General features: G+C 45.5%; 5 protein-coding genes across 5 annotated transcripts; 2 read left to right on the top strand and 3 right to left on the bottom strand.

Moving 5' to 3' along the window:
- Positions 1-1656: 1656 nt before the first annotated feature.
- LOC117186035 (ubiquitin carboxyl-terminal hydrolase isozyme L5-like) lies at positions 1657-3482 on the bottom strand. Its single transcript, XM_033386089.1, has 2 exons — positions 2205-3482; positions 1657-2133 (listed from the first exon to the last, which is right to left on the bottom strand). Exon 1 carries the CDS (start codon positions 3405-3407, stop codon positions 2352-2354), a length of 1056 nt encoding a protein of 351 aa, XP_033241980.1. The 5' UTR covers positions 3408-3482; the 3' UTR covers positions 1657-2133; positions 2205-2351.
- Positions 3483-5133: 1651 nt separating this feature from the next.
- Positions 5134-6959, top strand: LOC108165573 (ubiquitin carboxyl-terminal hydrolase isozyme L5-like). The gene is made up of 2 exons (XM_033386088.1): positions 5134-6411; positions 6483-6959. The coding sequence occupies exon 1, from the start codon at positions 5209-5211 to the stop codon at positions 6262-6264; it is 1056 nt and encodes a 351-aa protein (XP_033241979.1). The 5' UTR covers positions 5134-5208; the 3' UTR covers positions 6265-6411; positions 6483-6959.
- Positions 6960-13214: 6255 nt separating this feature from the next.
- Positions 13215-14727, bottom strand: LOC108152638 (proteasome subunit alpha type-2-like). Its single transcript, XM_017282164.2, has 2 exons — positions 13369-14727; positions 13215-13300 (listed from the first exon to the last, which is right to left on the bottom strand). Exon 1 carries the CDS (start codon positions 14249-14251, stop codon positions 13706-13708), a length of 546 nt encoding a protein of 181 aa, XP_017137653.2. The 5' UTR covers positions 14252-14727; the 3' UTR covers positions 13215-13300; positions 13369-13705.
- A 3547-nt stretch (positions 14728-18274) lies between these two features.
- LOC108159003 (protein LST8 homolog) lies at positions 18275-19827 on the top strand. Its single transcript, XM_017291876.2, has 2 exons — positions 18275-18487; positions 18550-19827. Exons 1-2 carry the CDS (start codon positions 18371-18373, stop codon positions 19387-19389), a joined length of 957 nt encoding a protein of 318 aa, XP_017147365.1. The 5' UTR covers positions 18275-18370; the 3' UTR covers positions 19390-19827.
- A 343-nt stretch (positions 19828-20170) lies between these two features.
- On the bottom strand, positions 20171-23158 carry LOC108158996 (ADP-ribosylation factor-binding protein GGA2). Its single transcript, XM_017291862.2, has 5 exons — positions 23007-23158; positions 22728-22888; positions 21788-22382; positions 20700-21730; positions 20171-20626 (listed from the first exon to the last, which is right to left on the bottom strand). Exons 1-5 carry the CDS (start codon positions 23041-23043, stop codon positions 20414-20416), a joined length of 2037 nt encoding a protein of 678 aa, XP_017147351.1. The 5' UTR covers positions 23044-23158; the 3' UTR covers positions 20171-20413.
- Between the last annotated feature and the right edge of the window lie 198 nt (positions 23159-23356).

Genomic DNA, 23356 nt, shown 5'->3' with positions numbered 1-23356 from the left:
GATGGAAGATTATAATAAATAAGCCATAATTCATTTGTTAATTCAACCATAATTCGGGCTGCTTTAATGTCCATTATTTGTATTCATTCCTTGAAAGTTCATTTGGGGCCCAACCATCCAGGAGATGTTGTAGATGGGTCGAATGGGAATGGATAGGATGATGGCAAGATGGAAAGATGGAAAGATAGGGAGATGGGAAGATGGGGGTGTGGTGTCACTGTTTTGGGGGGGCGTTGCGTTCATTAAAATTGAAAAACGCCACTTTAATGAATTTATTTGCGACACTTAGCGCAAGTGAAGGCAAACAGAGAGAAATGATGTTCATTAACATTAAATGGCGCTTTTTCCACCAGAGTGGCCATTCTTCTGGCGACCCCAAACTCCATCCCTCGGGCAGGGGCAGAACAACCATTGACAGTGCGGTAAGGTCGGCTCGTGGCTCGTGGCTCGCGGCTCGACGCTCCACGGCGCGTGGGCTTGTCTTGGGTGGCAGTGGCTCTGACCTGGCAATTGTCATTACCATTTCGACTGTTGCCAAAGCTGTTAGCCATCAATTGATGACTCAATATGTCACCGAGTTGACAGGTCACGTTGCACCTACCCACAAGGCCCTTCCCTGCCTTCTGATCCCACACCCCCGGCAGTACGTCCGGCCTTATTACTGTTCGAATAGTTATTATTGAGACTTTCAACTCATTTCCCATGTTTCGCTGTTTCAGGATGGCGAAATGGCTTGTGTGGTAATTTAATTAATGCGAATTGCAATCATCAATCCACTGTCTGTTCCCCATTCAGATATGGTGTATGACTGTTACGTGGGGATACTCACGTAACTACTCCGTGTTCTCAGTTAGCAGAATCCTTACCTTACTTTATCAATTAGTTTTCTTCCAGTGTGTTCTTCCATTTCTTTCGAATGCCTGTCACTGACATCCCTTCCAAAATTAAATCCTGCATTACGTCCATCGGTTCCCCAAGGGGAAGTGTGAGTCCTCCCTGCAGCTGTGTGTTGGCACAGGTTGGCAGCCCTCTAATCGAAACTGTAAACTAGTTGGCACTCGCATGTGTTTGGTGTGATTGGCCCACGACGAGAAGGCGAGAGAAGGTAGCAGAGAGCAGGTGACGGGTCAAGAAGTCGGGCCACAAGCAATTACATTTCAGTTTATGTTGCCTCTGTGCCCTGTGTTGCACTTTGCTGCCTGCCGCTTTGCTACCTCCTCAGAGATCGGGGGATCCTTGTTGCTGCTGTTTCTGCTGGCTATTGCTGGTTGTTTCTGGTTGTTTGTGCGCTGCTTTCGCTTTTAGGGGCCCGGCTAATTCAATTGCTTAGGCACAATGAGCAGAGCCAACAACTCAGCTGCAAATTGCTTAATGCTCCAAGTCACGTGTTCACCCTGTTCACCATATTGGACGCTTCTTGCGGTTAATTTGCTACGTCTCTACGTCTATCCCGCCTTCCAATCATAACCTCTTTCCACCCTCCACTCACCAATCTCCACTTGAGCCCCCTCGTTCGAGTCCTGTGTAGAGTTGGGCTCGTGACACGAGCCCAGATCGCGGCGACTCGCCGAGCATTTACTCGGCATATCGAAATAGTACGTCATGTTTCTGAGGCGACATTTATAATAAAAGTAATTTTTTAAAGATAGAAAAATAATCAATTTTTTATTGGATACTTGAATTACTGTTTTGATTCTTGGTTATTTGTTTTTGGAATTGGAATTTCGAATATTTTACTTTAGGATATGTTCCCACTGCAGAGATTATAATTTACCGAGTTAGAGCTGAATGATGCTCACGTAATCGACAAACTTCAACTTCGTATATCTCTGTGACCGCTGACTTGCGTGAATGAATATCCTCATATCCCGTCACGAACCCATCGCTAGATGGGTTAACCAAAGTCAACAATGACACATGCACAGGGAAACCCGTCGTCGTCGCCACTTTGTTTGCACTTGGAGATTTGGAGCCCTGCCTCCAGTTTGGAGGCCCCATGGAGGGCATGGACTCATGTGAATGTTTGTGCTTGAGTGGGGGCAGGGCCTGGCCGTGGGCCTTGTTTAAACGGGAATTGTAGTGAAAAGCCTTGACCAGTTTGACAGAGTTTTGACGGAGCTTAAACGAAATTATCTCCGGGAAGAGAAAAACCAATGGATGAATAATTGGAGCTCGACAGATTTGTGTCAAATATTATTACTTACTTATATCTGTTAATTATCAACAAAAGGCAGTAAAAGACAGTAATCTTAGGACCCGGATATGCAATTCGTTCAATGAGAATCATCAATATCTTTCGCTCCATTTGGTACATGTCCATCAAATGATATAGGCATATATGGCTCATAATTTTAGTTTTTCTCGGCATTCCCGTTATTACAGCTATTCGGGTCGCACTCGTTTCTCTTTAGCTGGGCCTGCTGCAAGATTGGCAGTAGCTGGCCGTTCTTCCCCATCTGCTTGAGCAGCTCCACGATGAAGGGCAAGTAGTTGTGACGACGGCGTGTGTTCTCAATGCGGTATTGACGGTTCTTCTCCTTCTCGATTCGCAGTCTGTCCTGCAGATCGTTCATCTCCGACTCTCGCTGGGATTTTGGCATCTCTAGCGAGCGCCGTTGGAACTGCTCGACTTGGCTCTCGTAGAAGCGCTGCCGGTCCGAGACCAGTGCCATCAGATTGAAGTGGAGATCATTGGCGCTGTAGCGCTGCATGCGCTCCTCGATTATCGGCCGGACGATGTCCAGCCAGTTCTGGCCCGGTCCGATCTCGGCCAACTCCGTGGGTCCCATCCGCAAGCCATCCAGCTCGTAAAGCTTCTCGCCTATGGGCATGTAGCCGACAAAGTGGTAGACGTCTGCATCGCTCTCGTCCTCCTGGGGTTCGTCCACAACGAAAGTGGAACGTGGCTGGAGACTTATACGGGGACGGGCGAACGAGTTATGGGCTGTGCGGATCTTCCCTTCGTTACTCAGGTAGTAGCCGCGACTGAGCGGATCCAACTCGCGGGTGAAATGCTTAAAGCGCGTTAGTGTCTCTCCCAGTTCGATGTCCGGGTGACTAAGGTTGAGCAGCAGACTGATGATGGCCTGGGTGGCGCAGGAATTCCTGACCACCTGCTGGGCGAAGTAGATGTTGCCAAAGTCGCTGACCACACGGCCAGCGGGCTGTTCGTCCGCCACCCACTTGAGGAGAAAGATGAGGCCGTGTATCGGCTCCAAGTTCTTGAATGTGTCTGGGTCCAGGCTCCAGATCTCCTCCATCTGCGCTCCCACGCAGCCAAAGTCTCGTATCAGCTGTGTGAAGACACCGGGATCGCTCTCGATCTGGCACCAGCTGACATTTTCAGCTTCTGCATTGAAGTTCGATGCCGTTGCCTGGAGGGTTTCCGTTGCATTGGGATCTTCCATTTCGGTGTTCCTAGTAAACAAGTTTAAATTTTTAGATTACCAGTGGCGCCAGATGTGTAAATCTGTTCTGTTCTGTCCATGACATACTTACTCAGATAGAATAGGAGATTCATGACTCCTCAATTTACTGAAACGTGTGCTCGCATTTATTATATTCAGTTGATAAATTTTTTCACTTATTCGCGATGAAGAAATACATCCAAGGACGGGGACTGGGACGGCTCTTCTATTGGAAGGTAGGAGCCCAGGGTGAAGCGGGAGCATGCGCCACCTTCATCAAACGGGGAAGCCCCTTGGACCATAGAGACCAGGGGTCGAAGAAAATACGAGTAGCGTGCATGATCCTCTGGTTTGCTCTTCCATTTATGCAGATCATCTGTTAGGAATGCTGTACGAGTAAAGTCATTCAAAATGGCACGATCTAGGTAATTTTCGATGGCGAGCATCTAGGCAGATAATCGGGAGCGAATTTCGTGCTTATAGAACCGTTTTATTAAACCAGAACTTTCATGAAGAAAAGCTACGGACCTTTAGAGTGCTTGTAAGCCGCTGTCCCCTTGGCGTTCATCTAGTTTTTCCACTCCTGGAGCAGCTTTTCCGTGAGGTAATTGATTCCGAATGGAAGGGAGTTGAGTGGAGCGGTGCGGAGCTTTTGCTTATGTAGCTTCAAAGCACGTATAAAAGTAAACTTTCTGCTGCCAAAGCTTTTATCCGCTGCATGTCCGTTCGTGTAGTTCCTAAGTTTTCCGCTGATGTTCATTTCCGTGTCTTGATGCACTTGAAGATTTTTGCCGGAAAGGTGGACTGTAAACACGAGGAGGAGACGATGAAACGCCTGCCGTGATCCTATCCAGCTTTCAGCTGAAAAAGCCTACAGCTTACAGCTTACCTAACTGAAATGTCAAGCAAAAGTCCCAGGAGGATAGCATACTTCATAACATCGTCCGGATGGTATAAATGGCACCACAATCGGCCCAGGTGGGACGGACTCCTAGCGAGCCGTACAGCCGCATCCGCCTTGCATACCTAACCCTTGAAGGGGGATGACCACTCGGTGTGCTTTCTAGTTCCTCGAATGGACATGCAGCGGATAAAAGCTTTGGCAGCAGAAAGTTTACTTTTATACGTGCTTTGAAGCTACATAAGCAAAAGCTCCGCACCGCTCCACTCAACTCCCTTCCATTCGGAATCAATTACCTCACGGAAAAGCTGCTCCAGGAGTGGAAAAACTAGATGAACGCCAAGGGGACAGCGGCTTACAAGCACTCTAAAGGTCCGTAGCTTTTCTTCATGAAAGTTCTGGTTTAATAAAACGGTTCTATAAGCACGAAATTCGCTCCCGATTATCTGCCTAGATGCTCGCCATCGAAAATTACCTAGATCGTGCCATTTTGAATGACTTTACTCGTACAGCATTCCTAACAGATGATCTGCATAAATGGAAGAGCAAACCAGAGGATCATGCACGCTACTCGTATTTTCTTCGACCCCTGGTCTCTATGGTCCAAGGGGCTTCCCCGTTTGATGAAGGTGGCGCATGCTCCCGCTTCACCCTGGGCTCCTACCTTCCAATAGAAGAGCCGTCCCAGTCCCCGTCCTTGGATGTATTTCTTCATCGCGAATAAGTGAAAAAATTTATCAACTGAATATAATAAATGCGAGCACACGTTTCAGTAAATTGAGGAGTCATGAATCCCCTATTCTATCTGAGTAAGTATGTCATGGACAGAACAGAACAGATTTACACATCTGGCGCCACTGGTAATCTAAAAATTTAAACTTGTTTACTAGGAACACCGAAATGGAAGATCCCAATGCAACGGAAACCCTCCAGGCAACGGCATCGAACTTCAATGCAGAAGCTGAAAATGTCAGCTGGTGCCAGATCGAGAGCGATCCCGGTGTCTTCACACAGCTGATACGAGACTTTGGCTGCGTGGGAGCGCAGATGGAGGAGATCTGGAGCCTGGACCCAGACACATTCAAGAACTTGGAGCCGATACACGGCCTCATCTTTCTCCTCAAGTGGGTGGCGGACGAACAGCCCGCTGGCCGTGTGGTCAGCGACTTTGGCAACATCTACTTCGCCCAGCAGGTGGTCAGGAATTCCTGCGCCACCCAGGCCATCATCAGTCTGCTGCTCAACCTTAGTCACCCGGACATCGAACTGGGAGAGACACTAACGCGCTTTAAGCATTTCACCCGCGAGTTGGATCCGCTCAGTCGCGGCTACTACCTGAGTAACGAAGGGAAGATCCGCACAGCCCATAACTCGTTCGCCCGTCCCCGTATAAGTCTCCAGCCACGTTCCACTTTCGTTGTGGACGAACCCCAGGAGGACGAGAGCGATGCAGACGTCTACCACTTTGTCGGCTACATGCCCATAGGCGAGAAGCTTTACGAGCTGGATGGCTTGCGGATGGGACCCACGGAGTTGGCCGAGATCGGACCGGGCCAGAACTGGCTGGACATCGTCCGGCCGATAATCGAGGAGCGCATGCAGCGCTACAGCGCCAATGATCTCCACTTCAATCTGATGGCACTGGTCTCGGACCGGCAGCGCTTCTACGAGAGCCAAGTCGAGCAGTTCCAACGGCGCTCGCTAGAGATGCCAAAATCCCAGCGAGAGTCGGAGATGAACGATCTGCAGGACAGACTGCGAATCGAGAAGGAGAAGAACCGTCAATACCGCATTGAGAACACACGCCGTCGTCACAACTACTTGCCCTTCATCGTGGAGCTGCTCAAGCAGATGGGGAAGAACGGCCAGCTACTGCCAATCTTGCAGCAGGCCCAGCTAAAGAGAAACGAGTGCGACCCGAATAGCTGTAATAACGGGAATGCCGAGAAAAACTAAAATTATGAGCCATATATGCCTATATCATTTGATGGACATGTACCAAATGGAGCGAAAGATATTGATGATTCTCATTGAACGAATTGCATATCCGGGTCCTAAGATTACTGTCTTTTACTGCCTTTTGTTGATAATTAACAGATATAAGTAAGTAATAATATTTGACACAAATCTGTCGAGCTCCAATTATTCATCCATTGGTTTTTCTCTTCCCGGAGATAATTTCGTTTAAGCTCCGTCAAAACTCTGTCAAACTGGTCAAGGCTTTTCACTACAATTCCCGTTTAAACAAGGCCCACGGCCAGGCCCTGCCCCCACTCAAGCACAAACATTCACATGAGTCCATGCCCTCCATGGGGCCTCCAAACTGGAGGCAGGGCTCCAAATCTCCAAGTGCAAACAAAGTGGCGACGACGACGGGTTTCCCTGTGCATGTGTCATTGTTGACTTTGGTTAACCCATCTAGCGATGGGTTCGTGACGGGATATGAGGATATTCATTCACGCAAGTCAGCGGTCACAGAGATATACGAAGTTGAAGTTTGTCGATTACGTGAGCATCATTCAGCTCTAACTCGGTAAATTATAATCTCTGCAGTGGGAACATATCCTAAAGTAAAATATTCGAAATTCCAATTCCAAAAACAAATAACCAAGAATCAAAACAGTAATTCAAGTATCCAATAAAAAATTGATTATTTTTCTATCTTTAAAAAATTACTTTTATTATAAATGTCGCCTCAGAAACATGACGTACTATTTCGATATGCCGAGTAAATGCTCGGCGAGTCGCCGCGATCTGGGCTCGTGTCACGAGCCCAACTCTACACAGGACTCGAACGAGGGGGCTCAAGTGGAGATTGGTGAGTGGAGGGTGGAAAGAGGTTATGATTGGAAGGCGGGATAGACGTAGAGACGTAGCAAATTAACCGCAAGAAGCGTCCAATATGGTGAACAGGGTGAACACGTGACTTGGAGCATTAAGCAATTTGCAGCTGAGTTGTTGGCTCTGCTCATTGTGCCTAAGCAATTGAATTAGCCGGGCCCCTAAAAGCGAAAGCAGCGCACAAACAACCAGAAACAACCAGCAATAGCCAGCAGAAACAGCAGCAACAAGGATCCCCCGATCTCTGAGGAGGTAGCAAAGCGGCAGGCAGCAAAGTGCAACACAGGGCACAGAGGCAACATAAACTGAAATGTAATTGCTTGTGGCCCGACTTCTTGACCCGTCACCTGCTCTCTGCTACCTTCTCTCGCCTTCTCGTCGTGGGCCAATCACACCAAACACATGCGAGTGCCAACTAGTTTACAGTTTCGATTAGAGGGCTGCCAACCTGTGCCAACACACAGCTGCAGGGAGGACTCACACTTCCCCTTGGGGAACCGATGGACGTAATGCAGGATTTAATTTTGGAAGGGATGTCAGTGACAGGCATTCGAAAGAAATGGAAGAACACACTGGAAGAAAACTAATTGATAAAGTAAGGTAAGGATTCTGCTAACTGAGAACACGGAGTAGTTACGTGAGTATCCCCACGTAACAGTCATACACCATATCTGAATGGGGAACAGACAGTGGATTGATGATTGCAATTCGCATTAATTAAATTACCTCACAAGCCATTTCGCCATCCTGAAACAGCGAAACATGGGAAATGAGTTGAAAGTCTCAATAATAACTATTCGAACAGTAATAAGGCCGGACGTACTGCCGGGGGTGTGGGATCAGAAGGCAGGGAAGGGCCTTGCGGGTAGGTGCAACGTGACCTGTCAACTCGGTGACATATTGAGTCATCAATTGAAGGCTAACAGCTTTGGCAACAGTCGAAATGGTAATGACAATTGCCAGGTCAGAGCCACTGCCACCCAAGACAAGCCCACGCGCCGTGGAGCCTCGAGCCGCGAGCCACGAGCCACGAGCCACGAGCCGACCTTACCGCACTGTCAATGGTTGTTCTGCCCCTGCCCGAGGGATGGAGTTTGGGGTCGCCAGAAGAATGGACACTCTGGTGGAAAAAGCGCCATTTTAATGTTAATGAACATCATTTCTCTCTGTTTGCCTTCACTTGCGCTAAGTGTCGCAAATAAATTCATTAAAGTGGCGTTTTTCAATTTTAATGAACGCAACGCCCCCCCAAAACAGTGACACCAAACCCCCATCTTCCCATCTCCCTATCTTTCCATCTTTCCATCTTGCCATCATCCTATCCATTCCCATTCGACCCATCTACAACATCTCCTGGATGGTTGGGCCCCAAATGAACTTTCAAGGAATGAATACAAATAATGGACATTAAAGCAGCCCGAATTATGGTTGAATTAACAAATGAATTATGGCTTATTTATTATAATCTTCCATCCAGCGATGGACGTTATCGTCTACCCGTCTCGTTATCGGCAGCAGAGTTGCACGCTTTATGGTGATTGTGCATTATTATCTATAAATGATATGTGGAGTCGTTGCACAACTAATTTATCTGCCTCTGTGTACACTGTACATGTAAGTATTTAAATCCTTGTGTGGGTGTGTGAGTGATTGTTCATGGAAGATCAGATATCACTGTTTCATCGATGAAGTTTTAATTGCTCCACAGCGGGAACAATTAATTTTTGTACTTTTTGCCTTTGAAGTGATTCGCTGGCGTTTATTTTGTGAAATTACGGATTCCGATAGATATGCCACTCCTGCCCTGATGAGATGTATCTCTATCAGATACGTTCATTCGAATTATCCAAAGCGATCATCAAATTTGTTGAGGACAGACTTGGATCGACTTGTCCCTGCTAGCCTCTGCCCCTACAACTCGTTTATTCATTAGGGCGTAGGAGAAATAGAAAGCAGGGAGAAAGTAAACAGACATTAACACACGGGTATTGCTAGGCAGCAGAGGCACACATATCCTTTGCCCTCCTGCTCCCCGCCTCGCCCTTGTCTTCCATTTTCCCCATCTGATGATGGGCTTACCCAATTATGAAACATTAAAAATACGCGCATATAAATCGCTTCACTTTTATGCGCAATTATGGGGCAAGCTGTAACCTTGGGAAAGCTCTAATCTCCCTCCTACCGCCAAGCGTTCTTCGCCTCACAGATACACTCGTATCTTCTCTCCCGCGTGCTGTCAACTCCAACGGTAGTTCTGCTCCTTCTTCTTACATTCTGCCATTTGTCTGTTGTCTCGTGCTTTCCCATTGGCAGAGGCCTTTTCTGCTGCACTGAACAAAAAGGTGTAATAGTAGATTCAACGAGCAAGAAATACTCGCTCTTAGAGCTAACAATATGTGTATGTACAATATTCAATTTTTCCGTACCTTGTGCGACCCATCAGATGCAGTGTTCCCGATCAATCGTGTTTCTTCAGTGAAAGACTTATAAGACTTTCGGAAGAGCTTTACAGAAGGTAGATTCCATTGATCCGCTGGTCGGAGAAGGTGTCATGACGGGAACGCCAGTTCCGGGAGATACCCCGTTCTCCAAACCAGTCCAGTTGAATACGATGGTACCCATGGCAGAATAGTTGCAATTTTGAATACAATAGATGCATTTTTAATGTGGATGTTACCGAAGCTGTCAATTTTGATAATGTATAAGATTCATGTGATGACTTGTGTCGAGTGGCAGGTCTATAGACGCATACGTTTTCAGATCTATTTTCCTTGCGATTTTAGCGAATGGAAAATGTGAATGGTATTCCACCACTACTTTGTATATATTTTGTAGACTATTTTCTTTCAATTTAACTCCAACGTTTATCACAAGCACAAATAGGAAACAACCAAATATATTTGGAAAATCAGATACATACTTACATATGTATTTTAATTGAACTTAAACAATGATTTTTATTAAGGTTTTCCGAGATTCAATATGGCCTTCCTTCAATAGAAGAGCCCACTTTTAAGGTAGAAGGACCTGTTGTGATCATCCCACTCTGAGACAATAGCCCTTTTGAGGCAATATTATACTTTTTTCACTGTACGCCCCAAAGCAGAGGGGATTCTGGATAATACAGAATTGAGCCATTCGACACTACCATTTGAGCATCTTTACACCCACAAAAAGACTGAGCAACTCCATATAATTCGACTCTTTAACTCTTTAAGACTGCAAAGGAGAAGATATACTTAAGCACATTTCTTTTACATGGAGAGTAGCCAAAAGTGTTCTCTCAGTGAAAGTGAATCCCTCTCTTGGGATCCCTACCATGGGGAATGCTGACATGAGGTTTCTGAAGGTATTGCCCAAGCTCTTTCTTTCAGTGCATCGCTGGCGCTTCTAAAGCAGGGAGCATCTTTCTCCTTATTCTCTCTGGCTATGCTCCTGTCACTGTTACTGTCACAGTCGCTGCTCCAGCCTCTTTTTCTCTGTGTTGTGCTGTGCTGTGCTGTGCTGTTCACGCTACTCAATTAAGTTAATTCCCGTTTGCATAAACTGGGGGCAATGTTTTGTCACCATCCGCACCAGAACTCAGAACTCAGCTCTCACTCCCACTTCCACTCCGTGCCGTGTCCCCGACTCCTGGTGCGCGATTTCCGGGCCTCGAGTCATGCATTTTTTATTTATTTTGATTTAAAGCGATTTTCAGCCCTTCTGCCCCCAACTACTCAACCGTGTGCACTTTTCCCTAAAAAGTGTCACCCAGGCAAACAAAAAAAATTAAGACTGACAACAACGCTTAAAAATGCACGAAAAGGGAGCAGCAAAAGAATAATCAGTTGAGTACGGTCGCGGCTGTGGTCACCAAACTTTCACCGGAAGTTGGCCAATAAAAAAAGTAATATAGATGTATACCAAATGCCTCTGGTCTAGAAAGTGCGTTGCCTTCGTCTCGTTCTCGTTCCAGTTCTCGTTCTCGTTCGCTTTGTCTAATGCGATTATGGGAGGCCGGCCGTCACTTCGCGTCATCGTTCTAGCCAGGTTTCAGGGATGTGCGCGTGACTAGGCTTCGGCTTCATTCGTGCTCATTAAGCGAACGATAGGAGTGATGTTCATTCGTCATAGTCTTAGTGGTACTACTCACTCGCAATATTCTAAAACAAAACCACGAAATATAATATGATACATGTTTTATGTGTGTGTCACCGCCTCAGGTCCATTATATATATTAGATTAGATTTCAGATAACCATATAGCCAGAATTAAATATTACAACACAGTATTTTGTGGTACCTATAGTACTGGTATTACCACCAGCTTGTCCCCTCACTACAAGAGGTTTGCTTGGATAGCTCCGGACTGTAAAACAGTCAAGAGGTCGTTCTTGTACACTTTCGATAGGCACTTCAAAGGTATGGGAAATTAAAGTCTAGTCACTTTTAGGCTCTTAAGCCTAGAAGGGTAAAACTTCGTAGTGTAATATGTCACTACTTTAATTAGAACGCTGGCACGTCTGTGCCGTTTGAGTTCGGTTTTTAGAATATCTTTATTGAATTTATTCTTATAACTCAGACCGCATAGCTGCGCTGCCGGTTACGCCAACAGCGAAGCGGCTTCATACATATTTGTCTTATCAGCATAATCGAGAGGGCAAGAGCCGTATGTATATATATATATGCTTCAAGTGGGAATGCTGACTTAGCTTAGCGCATAAGCGGCGATCATATTGCACGCTCACTTGAAGTGGTTTTGTTTGTGTACTGCAACAATGTGTTGCTGATACATTTATTGTTAACCATTGGGTACAGTGTACACTCAATATATGCACATACTACAGTAGCATCGTCGAACACAATTTTTGTTTTCCCTTTATTTATTGTTCCCACATTCCTGTTGATCTATAGTAAATCGCTATACAGCACTGGTAGGGAGTGTACTTCTCAGTTCTCAGTGGCAAGCGATTTTTCAAATTGTTAAATTTCAATAGTTATTATTCAATAGTTAGACCTGACTGTGGAACTCTTTTCCAATGAACAAAAGTTTCTAAAAATACTAATTTGTCGCAAAGTGATTCTTAAAATATTAAGTATACGTCGAAAACGTTTCTCCACAAAGTCGATTAATATTAGGACAAAATATAGACTTGCACAGGACATTCAAGGATAATTCATATTTGTTCAATAGATCATTCGAATATTTTTAATGTTTAGACTTCAAAGCAGATTTCAGGCTCCATCTGAAACACGATCTTAGAAGACAAGTCAAATTTTTGGTCATATTTTTGTTAGTAAAAAAAATGTCTTGAATGTCAAAAACTCTTTATATTTTAATATCAGGAAAGCTTCAGAAGGTATATTTAAATTTTTTCTATAGAAAAAATGAGTACAAGTTATATATGCCGACAATTTATTTTCGTCTGTTCGACGAACGTCTTTACCCTTCACGGAGGTATCGCTTCCAGGGATAATGATAAAAGTAAAAAAACGAGTACTCTCTTGGGTGCGCTGTTCAATAGTTTCGTGACAAAAGATACACACTGCTTCCTGGGCTACAGACCATCTCTAATGTCCGGTTAGACGCGGCCGGGCCTGGCCGGGCCGGGCAAGTTACAGCTGTCCATTGCACAAAATTACTGCCCCTTTCCCCGGCTGCCACCGCCCGCCCCCGTGTCGCTCCATCTAATGTGATTTCCATGCTGCTCTACAAACCAAAAACCGAAACAGAAAGAGAAGAAAAGAAGAAGCAAGACACCAGCGAAGGATAAAATGAGGAAAGTCCACGTCGACTTTTGTAGCTGATTATCTGGTCCGCGCTGACAGCGGACTTAGTGGCAGTGGTCAGGGTCAGGAAAAGGGACAGGGACGGGGACAGGCACAGTAGGAACGGGAACGGGAACAGAGCTCATGGCAACGACGGTCCCAGACGGTAGCAACAGACAGCCAGCCCTGAAGAAGGCAAAGACGGAGGCCCAGAAGCCGGGATAAGACGTTAATATTATTATACGCTTTGTAAACAAATTATGAATTATGTTGGATAAATAGAAAAACTTAATAATAACTTGATTGCGGCATTTGGCTGTCTACGCTCTTCACTGCCCTCGCTCTTCCGCCCCCACTCCCGTCCGGGGAAAATGGGCGGCATAAGGAGGAACATTCGAACACTGAACGAAATGAGGTGAACCAAATAAGGAATATTTACAACGTTGTGTAGCAGTATCTTGTATTTTACCTGATATTCTACGATCTCTTCGCGAGCTCTGGTATTCTATTGTGCGCCCTGGTACATTTCGTGGTTTTGTTGCGTTGAAGGAAATAGTGGAGTGCCTTCCAATTAAGGAATGTATTATGTACTTGTAACAGAGTGAGAGAGATAGCTGGAGTGGCTATCCTATGTAGCGTGTTGAAGGTTTAGGCCAATTTGGCCATAAGTTCAGCGACGGTCGCTGGGTCCTGAACTTGGAATCTACTCGCCATACAAATCCCGATCTCAACGGTGACGCCAGTCAGGGTATTCCCGAAGGCTTTCTTCAGACAGCGAACTGCTAGTGGAGCGGCGTCCTCTATCTTTAAATCAGCTTTGTATGTATGTTGTATGTATGTATGTTGCATTCTTTTGCGTTGACGCCCTGTGCAACGGCCTGCAGGGGTACGCAGACGCCCGAGGGGTTCAACTGATAGAGATAGTAATCCTCTTGGTGCGAGCCGCAGATCAACATGGACGCACCAAAAGGGCGAGCGCCCCCGGGCTGGATGTACTCCAGCATGAAGGCGCCAACGCCATTCACCAGCTGCGGCACTCCAATCAGCTCCTTGTGAGCGTAACGATAGTCACTCGCCGTTTGATTGGCCCTCTTCACGAGGAGGCGATAGTCGGGACACAGTCCGGAAAACGCGGCACCAATATGCTTGTCAATCACAGTCACAAAGTGCGGAATGTGGGCCTCATAGAATGCCCCTAGCCTGTTTCCTGTGGCAACCACGACGCCATCAGAAGCCTTGAGTCCAACGGAGGGATTGCCGTTGGCCACCGCCTCAAAAGCGCACTTCAGTTGGGACACAGCTTCCAACGGGGGTGGATGGGTCAACTTTAAGGTAAAGCCTCCAGACGACATCCTGTTCGTTGCTATTCCAGGTACGATTATATGTTAGCTTGCCTCTTGAAATAGTGACACTAGTTACGTTGTGAATTGTTTGTTTCTAATATACATTCGTTTCGCATAACGAAGAGCCCCAAAACACTTGTTGGATTATGCTGCCCTACAAAGCCAACTTATTCAAAAATCCAAGTTTATACCTTCCGGATTAACTGGTAGCAACGGGTCGGCCTACTGTATTTGGTACCAAAAATACGATCAGAACATGGTCCACAATCTACACGAATATTAAGCAAAACATGCTCACACGCACAATTTCGTACTAGACCATTCCTTGCTCCTTACTTCTACTCACACGTTCTCCACTCTTTGGTATTTGGTTTTCAGACATCTGTCGCACATTGCTAACATTTCTCTCAGTGTCTGCATTGCCCAAGAGACGCCCAGACCTCTAAAGACTAATTCAAGGTGGCCAAACTTGGCAGACTGGGACCTCGTCATTTAGCTTGTTTCGTCCCCGTCCTCGTCGTCGTCCTTGGATCCGGATATATGCATTGGCGGCACGTTAATTATGGCTTCAAAAATGGCCAAATTGTGCATGTTAAATACAAAATACTTACCAGACTGAGATAAGGCGCTACGAGGGGTACGCGACGGAACACTTGGGATGATTCTGCAGCAAATGACAGAGAAAACGAGGCAGAAAGAGAGAGAAAGAGTGGGTCAGGCAGGGGCTTGTGGGGCGTAGTAAAAAAGTAGAAACAAATTGAAAAGTTTTCCACGATATAAATTTGCATTAATTTTCGGACGCTCTTTGGCTGCCTTGGCCTAGCCCTAACTGAACCTCGTCTGGGGGCTCTCCAAAAGAAAGAAAGAACATTCTATATGCATATACATAGTATGTATGTATATATCTATACATATGTACACATGTATATGAATAAAAGCACAACGGTTCAACGAATGTAGTCGACCAACTTTATATCGTAGTACTACGATATGAAATCGACAATGAATTGTAATAAAAATAGTTCAAGAATATCAAAAAATGATATATGTATGTGAATATGTATCGGAAAATTAAGACAAAAAGACGAAGCTGTTAAGGATGATGAACAGCAGAACATAGGATGCTAGAGAAAACCAAAGAACAGAAGATTGTGAATTGGATGAGATGGATAGCATAGCCTGCTCATCAGTTTTTTGTATACGAATTGTATCCTATCCCAAAAAACTCTTGGAATCCGGTGCGAATCGCAGGAGAGTCAAGGCATCCGCGACAGTAAAAAAATCAAAGATTAATTAAATTAAAGTGTCAACAGTGGAGATACGAAGGAGGGCTGCGAGTAAGAGCCATTCAAATCTATTTATGTTCAATATTTCTCCTGTAAGTATCGTTGTACATTTGTAAATATTTAGCTGCGAACTGAAAATACCTAACTTTTGGCATGTTCTATACAAATTTAAATGCTTATACAATTTTTCAATTGGCCACAAGTAGCCCTGGAGCTGCCTACCCTTGCTACCCTGCGAAAACAGCGAGAATAAAAATTGCTTAAATCGAAAAAGTTTTCCTCTTTTTTGGGTGCCGCTTTTTCGCTCCTGCTGTTGTTGTTTATTCGCATACCCTATGTGAGGGAAAATCTGATGGCAACCATTGTCGAGATTTGTATTCTCCCCAAGGTTTTTAGATCCACAGCCTACAAGATTTTAGAAAAAGTATCCTAAAAGTATCTTAAAGTAACAAATTTTTGTATTTTGTTTCACTCACGTATCCACTAACTTTTTGTTCACTTTTTAGAACTGTCCCCTGCCAAAGAATGATTGGAAATTTCCCAACAAAATGTTTGATGTTTTCCAAAAGGCTAAAATTGTCGGAAATGTAAGAATTTAAGGAGCATTCCGAAATCCCATTTCCCAGTAAGTGTATTCCAGCTTCGTGGGGCCCTGCTTTCAACTTGAATTTCTTATTTGTTGTCCACTCGCGCGGACAGAGAAAGGGACAGAGCAGAAGAGTAGCTTCCAGGACTTCTCTCCATGGGGAAGAGAGGAACGAACAGCAGTTAGCCGGAGAGGGGGCAAAAAAGATTGGTAACAACACCTACAAAACACAAAGGCGATAACGAAGCTGGAGCTGAAACTCTGAAGCTGACCGTTGAATGAGGAATCCGCGCTCCTTGCAAAACTCACACACAGAAAAGAGGAGCAAAAAAACAAAAAATTACTCAAAAAATATACAAAAAACAGGGGCAGCTGTTGTTATCCCCCACCCTATACCCCCCTCTTAGGAAACTGTTTTTGTTGTTGCTGTTTTGTTACCTTTTTGAATATTTATGAAAAATTGAAACGTTTTAGCGCGCGGCCTGGCACCTTTGCTGGATTTGCTTTTTGGGTATTCCTCGTTGCCTCTCTTTCCGTCTTCCCATCTTCCCATCATCCCCCTCTTCTCTTCCCACTTTCTCGCCCCCTCGTTGTCTGCCTCGTTTGCAATGCTTGTTCCTTTTCTCGCTTGTTAACTAATTGTATTTTTTTTTTATATTTTTTTAGTGGGTATTTTTGTGGGGCCCACGCACAAAAATGATTTAAGTACGCTTTCATTAATTACGTTTGAGATGGGAGGAAGTTGGGGGAAAAACTGGGGTTAGCTTCGCTCGAAGGAGCATCCCCCAATTTATGCGAGACTGTTGAAACTTTAATAGACCGAATTTCAGGATAATTAACACGCTAAGCGTATGAATGATGCATGAAGGAGGCGGCACATCCGCGGATCTCACCCAGATATCAGACCCTTTCGCCTCAACTTGGCTAATAATTGCCAGCGCTTAAATTTAAACAAAGATTGAGTTAGTCCTAGCCCCCATCATCATAACCATCATTATCATCACAATCATCGTCGGACCTCTCATAAAATGTCCTTACAGGTTCCTTGCATGTCAGAAAGGGTTGATGAGACCCGAAGAGGAAAGACTTCAAGTACATTTTTCTTCATTTTCAGAATTTTACTTCGTTTCTGTATCTGTTCTGTATAAGACTGTATACAAATTACGGAACGACAAAATGCTTTCTGCACTAACTTTTTTACCTTCATATCGGATTTCGTAGGATATTCTGCATTGAGCAGTATACCCTATTTCGTTAATTTAATATGAAGATACTGTTTTAAAACGCAGTTAATAAATAAATTTTTTCAAATTGATATGTTTTAGACGTATTCATGCATTTGATTAAGGTCCTGCATATCCTGATCCCGATACTCATTCTTGGTTTCTGTAAGAAGACCACTAATTGCAAAATATCGTTGAAATTTCTTTAAAACAGAGACTGACTAATTTCTGCGTTCATTAGAGCCTGGGATGACAAACATTCCCGCAATTCTTTAAAATCCATTTCTCAAGGGTATACAGAATGTTTTCTCGACGATGAGAGTGTTTTCTCGACTCATCTCTCGATGAGTACAAACATGGCCCATACCGATTTAATGCTGCCGCAACTTTTGTGTATGAAATAACGCTCATGCTACCGATTACCGCTCATTACCGAGTAGTGCGCGCCAAATAGAAATTGTTTGAAATTGAATGAGCGACAAGGATTTAAATGCAATCTATTGGACCTGCGTATGGAAGTTTCTATATCCTTTGTTCTTAAATATTGATCAAATATACCATTATATACCGATATACCGTAAATATACCGTCGGCTCAATTTTGTCCTTAAAAAATACCGAAATGTACTAATAATACCGTAAAAGGACTATCGATAAAATAATATAATAATAATAATTACTCTTGTAGGTCCACGATATCGCCTAAACTGCGCTAAAATTCGCTTAGTTTCATAATTTTCGTGTATCTTAAGTATCTTAATACCCACTGGTCTACAATGGGCTAATCGTTGTCGGTCCATGATCGGAATTCAAAGCAGCTGCGTATGGAAATTTCTAGACACTATTTTCTCAGGGCTGGTCACACCGACCAATTGAGTAGAGCTGCAAAACCATCCATGATCTAAAAAACCATCGATCTATCGCACAATTCCAAAGCCATCGATAGTGTCATCGATGGTTTTGCAGCCCTACAAAATCCAGATGACCGCTGATTAAATGATAACAAAATAATAGAATCGCCTAATTGACGATTAATGGAAGCAATGGGGGACCAACTAATACTGGCCACCGGTGGATACGATCACACAATCAAGGTGTGGCAAGCCCATACCGGCAACTGCATCAAGACAATGCGCTTTGTGGAGACTTCTGTGAGTGAACCACAACGCACATACATCTGCACTCCGAATGCAATTCAATATTTAATTTGTAGCAAGTAAATGCCCTGGACCGTACGCCAGACAAAACGCGCCTAGCGGCCTGTGGCTATCAGTGCATCCGTCTGTACGACTTGGAATCGAACTGCACCGCTCCGGTGATAAACTTTGATGGAGTTCAGAAGAACGTGACACGCCTTGGCTTCCAGGAAGACGGTAACTGGATGTTCACCGCCGGCGAGGACCATCATGTGCGCATTTGGGACATGATCTCGGCCCCGCCCCACTGCTCGCGGGTGTTCGACTGCGAGTCACCAGTGAATGCCGCCTGTTTGCACCCTAACCAGGTGGAGATCGGCATGGGCTCCCAGAACGGCAACGTCTTCCTGTGGGATGTCAAGTCAGAAAAGCACGAATGCATCGTGCCCGAGGTGGATGCCTCAATCCAGGACGTGGCCATCTCGCCCGACGGACACTATCTAGCGGCGGCCAACAACAAGGGCAACTGCTACATCTGGTCGCTGTGCAGCAGCCCCGACCAAAAGATGAGCACTATGCGGCCCACAAAGAAGATCCAGGCACATACCCGGTACATCTTGCGCTGCAAGTTTAGCCCCGACTCGCGCCTACTGCTGACCACCTCCGGCGATGGGACGGCGTGCCTCTGGAAGACCTCAGACTTCAGCAAGTGGCGCGAGCTTTGCATTGAGAACTACTGGGTGTGGGATGCTGCCTTCAGTGCAGACTCAAAGTGGCTCTTCACCGCCTCCTCAGACGGAGTGGCTCGTCTGTGGAAGCTGGAAACAAAGACTCCCACGCGGGAATACACCGGCCATACTAAGGCCATCACTGCCCTGTCCTTCAAGGATGAGATTATAAGAAAGGTTAATCATTAGTTGATAGCATCATTGATCTAGATCGTAAGCTTTCTGTGACTGTGTCACAGTTAAGAAGCCTTCCGTTTTGATTGTCTCCCCGCAAAGAACAATGTACATCTCTGTTGTGGTCCTGTTTGGGAATATTGGTACTCTCTCCTTAAATATTCATACATTTTATTGCATTTAGTATATGGTTAACGACAATCTGGAGGATCTTTATCCAGTCTTTCTTTGATGTTCAGGTCCTCTTGCTCAATCTGGGGTTTAGTTTTTAAGACACAAAATATTTCCAAAGTTCTTTGAAACCTTTTTTCGGTGCTTTTTAAGACGGAATTTGAATTTATTTGTGGATTCACCCACCAATTATACAGACTATACTCAAACCGAAACCGAATCCGAATTCCCAGTGAGATCCCGAGAGACAATCGACAATGGGCAGGCATTGAAAGGCAACTCTTAGGCTCTGGCAAATAATTTGGCAATTTTTGGAGGCAGTTAACGTAGATAAGAACACAGCGATTCCATCATCAAACAGAACTGAAACATCATCCAATCGAATCGGAGGGGGGGACATCCCGATCGCCCCCTCCTCCCTCAATCAGCAAGAGAACAGAAATTCAATTCAACGACAGAGGACAGGACAGTTCAGAAAACAAAAACAACACAAATTGAGAAAAAAATAACTAATTGTTCAACTACCTCTGAAAATGAGCGCTTGGCTTTTGTAGCGACTTTTTCATAATTTATAAATAAACCTTTGATATACATATATCATTAGTGTATTGAATTACGACTAAACTAAATCGTTTATGCGAAATGTAATTTTGAATAAAACCCTAATAAATATACAAATACAAATACAAATACATATAGAAACCGAAAATAATATTAACGGAGGGGGAGGGGAGGAGTTCGCCCACAAAAAGAGCCGCAGGGAAAGCAATAGCCTTGCGGGGAATTGACTTTTTGTTATGATGTCCTTTCTGTTTTGTATTGTGATGGTTTTTTTATGGGCGGGTGTTTTAAGATTTTTTCCCCAAGTTTAGTTCACGTAGGCAATGCCTTGGGCCACAATTGACTCTTTGATGGGATCGGGATCGTCGCCCAGCTTATAGCCCACGATGCAGGTCACGTCCACGGCCTTGCCGGTGGGATTGAGCAGCAGCATCACCTGATTGATGGGCGTGGCTGGACGAAAGGGCTTGTGTGGTGGCATCGCGCTTTCCGTGGGCGGCAGCAGACGCACCTTGCATGGCTGGAAATTAAGGAAAGCAACAAGTGAATGTGAAATCAGACGGGTTTACTATTGAGACCATGCTCAGGCCCACCTTTTTGACACTCGCCTCGAAGTGGAAGTCCCGGACTGGCTGACGGCTCTTGTTCTGGGCCGATATCACAATCACCGAGACACGATGGCCTGGACGATCGCTGGTAAAGTTTAAACTGAGCTGCATGTCATCATCGTCGAGCACCACGCGCTGCTCCCCGGTGGCCTGGATATTGTCTAGTTCGATGCTGATCTCGCTGAGATGTTTTTGCGTGGGCGGCTGTGGTTCGACCTGCGGCTCCTGCTCATCGTTAACGGGAGCATTGCTTAGCAAAGGGACATCATCGACAGGCTCTGCTGCTGCTGTAGGCACCTCTGGAGCTGGTACTGGCTGTGCTGGCGTCTGTGTCTGTGCCATCTCGGGTGGCTTCACCTGCATCCTCTCTTTGGCCATGTCGTTGAGGGTTACCTTTTCTGGATTCCGCTTGAAGCTGCTCATCCTCTCCTGGCTGGGCAATATCTTCTGGAATAGCTCCTCGCTCAGCATATCAATCTGAGGCATTTTCCTGGCCGACCCGGGTTTTCGCGAGGAGTCGGAACTGGAGCTGCCATTGGCCAGGCCATCGCTGGCCGTGCTCGGACTAAGCACCTCAGGCTCCAGCATGCCGCCGCCGCCACCTGAGCTGGCATGCTGGAATGATTTATTAGTCGATTGTTTAGACTCGCTTTCGGCCAGTGCGCTACTGAAGATTTCACTCAGATCAGCCAGAGGATCGGTTGAAGCAGGAGCCGTGAAAGTGTTTGATTTTGCAACTTCTCCAGGTCCAGATGAAGCTTCTGGTTCTGCTCCTGCTCCGTTTTCACTGCTCCCAATGAGGAGATCGCCCAGCATTTCGTTGATTAGCAAATCGTTATTGGAACTTTTGTCTTTTGCTGCTGTTGCTGTTGCTATTAATGTTGCTGTTGCTGTGGATGTTGATGCTTTCGTGGTCAGGCCAGGTGCAGGTGCAGATGTTTTTTTTGGCGAGGGAACCAGCTGCTTATAGCGTTGCATTGTTCCCAGGAGGGCCCCATTGGCATCCAATGTGTCAGCTGGAGAGCGAGAGACAGATTGAGAGACAGATCTACCAAGACTGCAGCAGAACTTACCTATGAGCTGGGCATCGGATTCATCCAACAGCTGCGTCATATGCTGGAAGATCGGCTTGTGCTTCTTGCAGATATTGTAGAGGTCGTTTATTGTCTCGCTGACATCCTTGTTGGAGGGATCATAGGTGTCCAGCATTTGGTTGAGCAGCTGCATGGTCTCCAGGACTTCGTTGAGCCCAATACGATGCTGGGACAGAAGTTCGTTTCGTCGCGCCTCCTGTGCCATGCGATACTGCAGCAGAAGATTGGCCCGCTTGAAGTTTTCTGGATTGTTGCTCTTGACCAGCTGGGCGAACCGGGCCTCGTCGATGGTTCCCAGAACGCTCTCCCGATTGGCCAACGCCGCCTCTGTCTGGCCATGCTCGATGTCGCCCTCCTTCCGCAGCATGTCGTAGGCATCGCGTATTTTCTGACGCTGCGGAAACTCTGTGGTCCACAGCAGCAGGCACTCCATAATCCGCTCCTTCACCTCGTGCGGCGTTTCGGCTCCCTTGTACTTTTTCGACACCAGCCGGATCAGTTCATTGAGAAAGCGAAACTTTCCGGCCTCATCCTGGAACTCTTCGCCGCACTGAGTCATGCATTCCTCCAGCAGCTGGAAATGGTTTGTACATACATATGTATCTAATGTTACTTTGGCCAAAAATCATGCTGGGGTGCCTGTGCCTGTGCCTGGCCCTGTCCCTGTCTCGCCCTGGCAATACATTTTTATAACATATACATCTGCACATAAGTTGATACAATTTTTAAGCCGAACGCAGCCACACAAGTGCGTTCGTACACATGCATGTATGTATGTATGTGTTTGCCAACTTTATGAGCCCCACTGTATGACTGTATGGCTGCGTATGTGTGTGTGTGTTCGTCTGTGGGGGCTTTTGTCTAGGCAATTTTTCACACAGTCACAGCCACAGCCCCGTTAACCACCCACCCCACTCACCGAAATGGCTCGCGTTGCTTCGGTTACGTTTGCTGACCGCACTTTGGCCACAATCATCTCCTGAGCCTTGTGCACCAGCTGCACATGACTTTTTACCACAATGCAGAACATTTGAACGCCCAGCTCGTCGACCCTTTCCTTAGCCGGATTTGTTGCTCGGTCTGTTATTGGAGGAGGAGTGAAAGAGGCAGGAAGGAGTAGATTTATATGTAGATTTTATGCGTCGGCGAGCTATGTCATGAGAGTGTGGGAGGTGAACAATTTCGCAATTTCATTTACCCAGCATTTCCTCCATAATGCTCTCGTCGGTTGTCATGTTGCCTCGCCGCTTGCAATGGAATAGCTTATTAACTTTTGGAAACACAATATTTGCGGTGATTTTGAGCAACAAACATGTTGTTGTTGTTGTTGCCTATTAGTGATGACACTTTTGAGCATTCGAGAAAAATCGCGGTACTCACTGTGAATGGCAAATAAATGTGTATTCAAAAAAGGTACCTACACGGTGACTGTCAACTATCTAAATAACCAATATCGTTGGAGAAAACTAATATCGATATATAAGTATTCAATATTGATAAATAAAAATAGCAAGTACAATGGAACAATCACATTCGTGTTGCACTGTT

This window comes from Drosophila miranda, chromosome XL, assembly GCF_003369915.1.
Source record: "Drosophila miranda strain MSH22 chromosome XL, D.miranda_PacBio2.1, whole genome shotgun sequence".
Taxonomy (NCBI): domain Eukaryota; kingdom Metazoa; phylum Arthropoda; class Insecta; order Diptera; family Drosophilidae; genus Drosophila; species Drosophila miranda.
The sequence above is the reverse complement of the archived record's forward strand: the minus strand, read 5'-3'. Positions and strand labels throughout refer to the sequence as shown.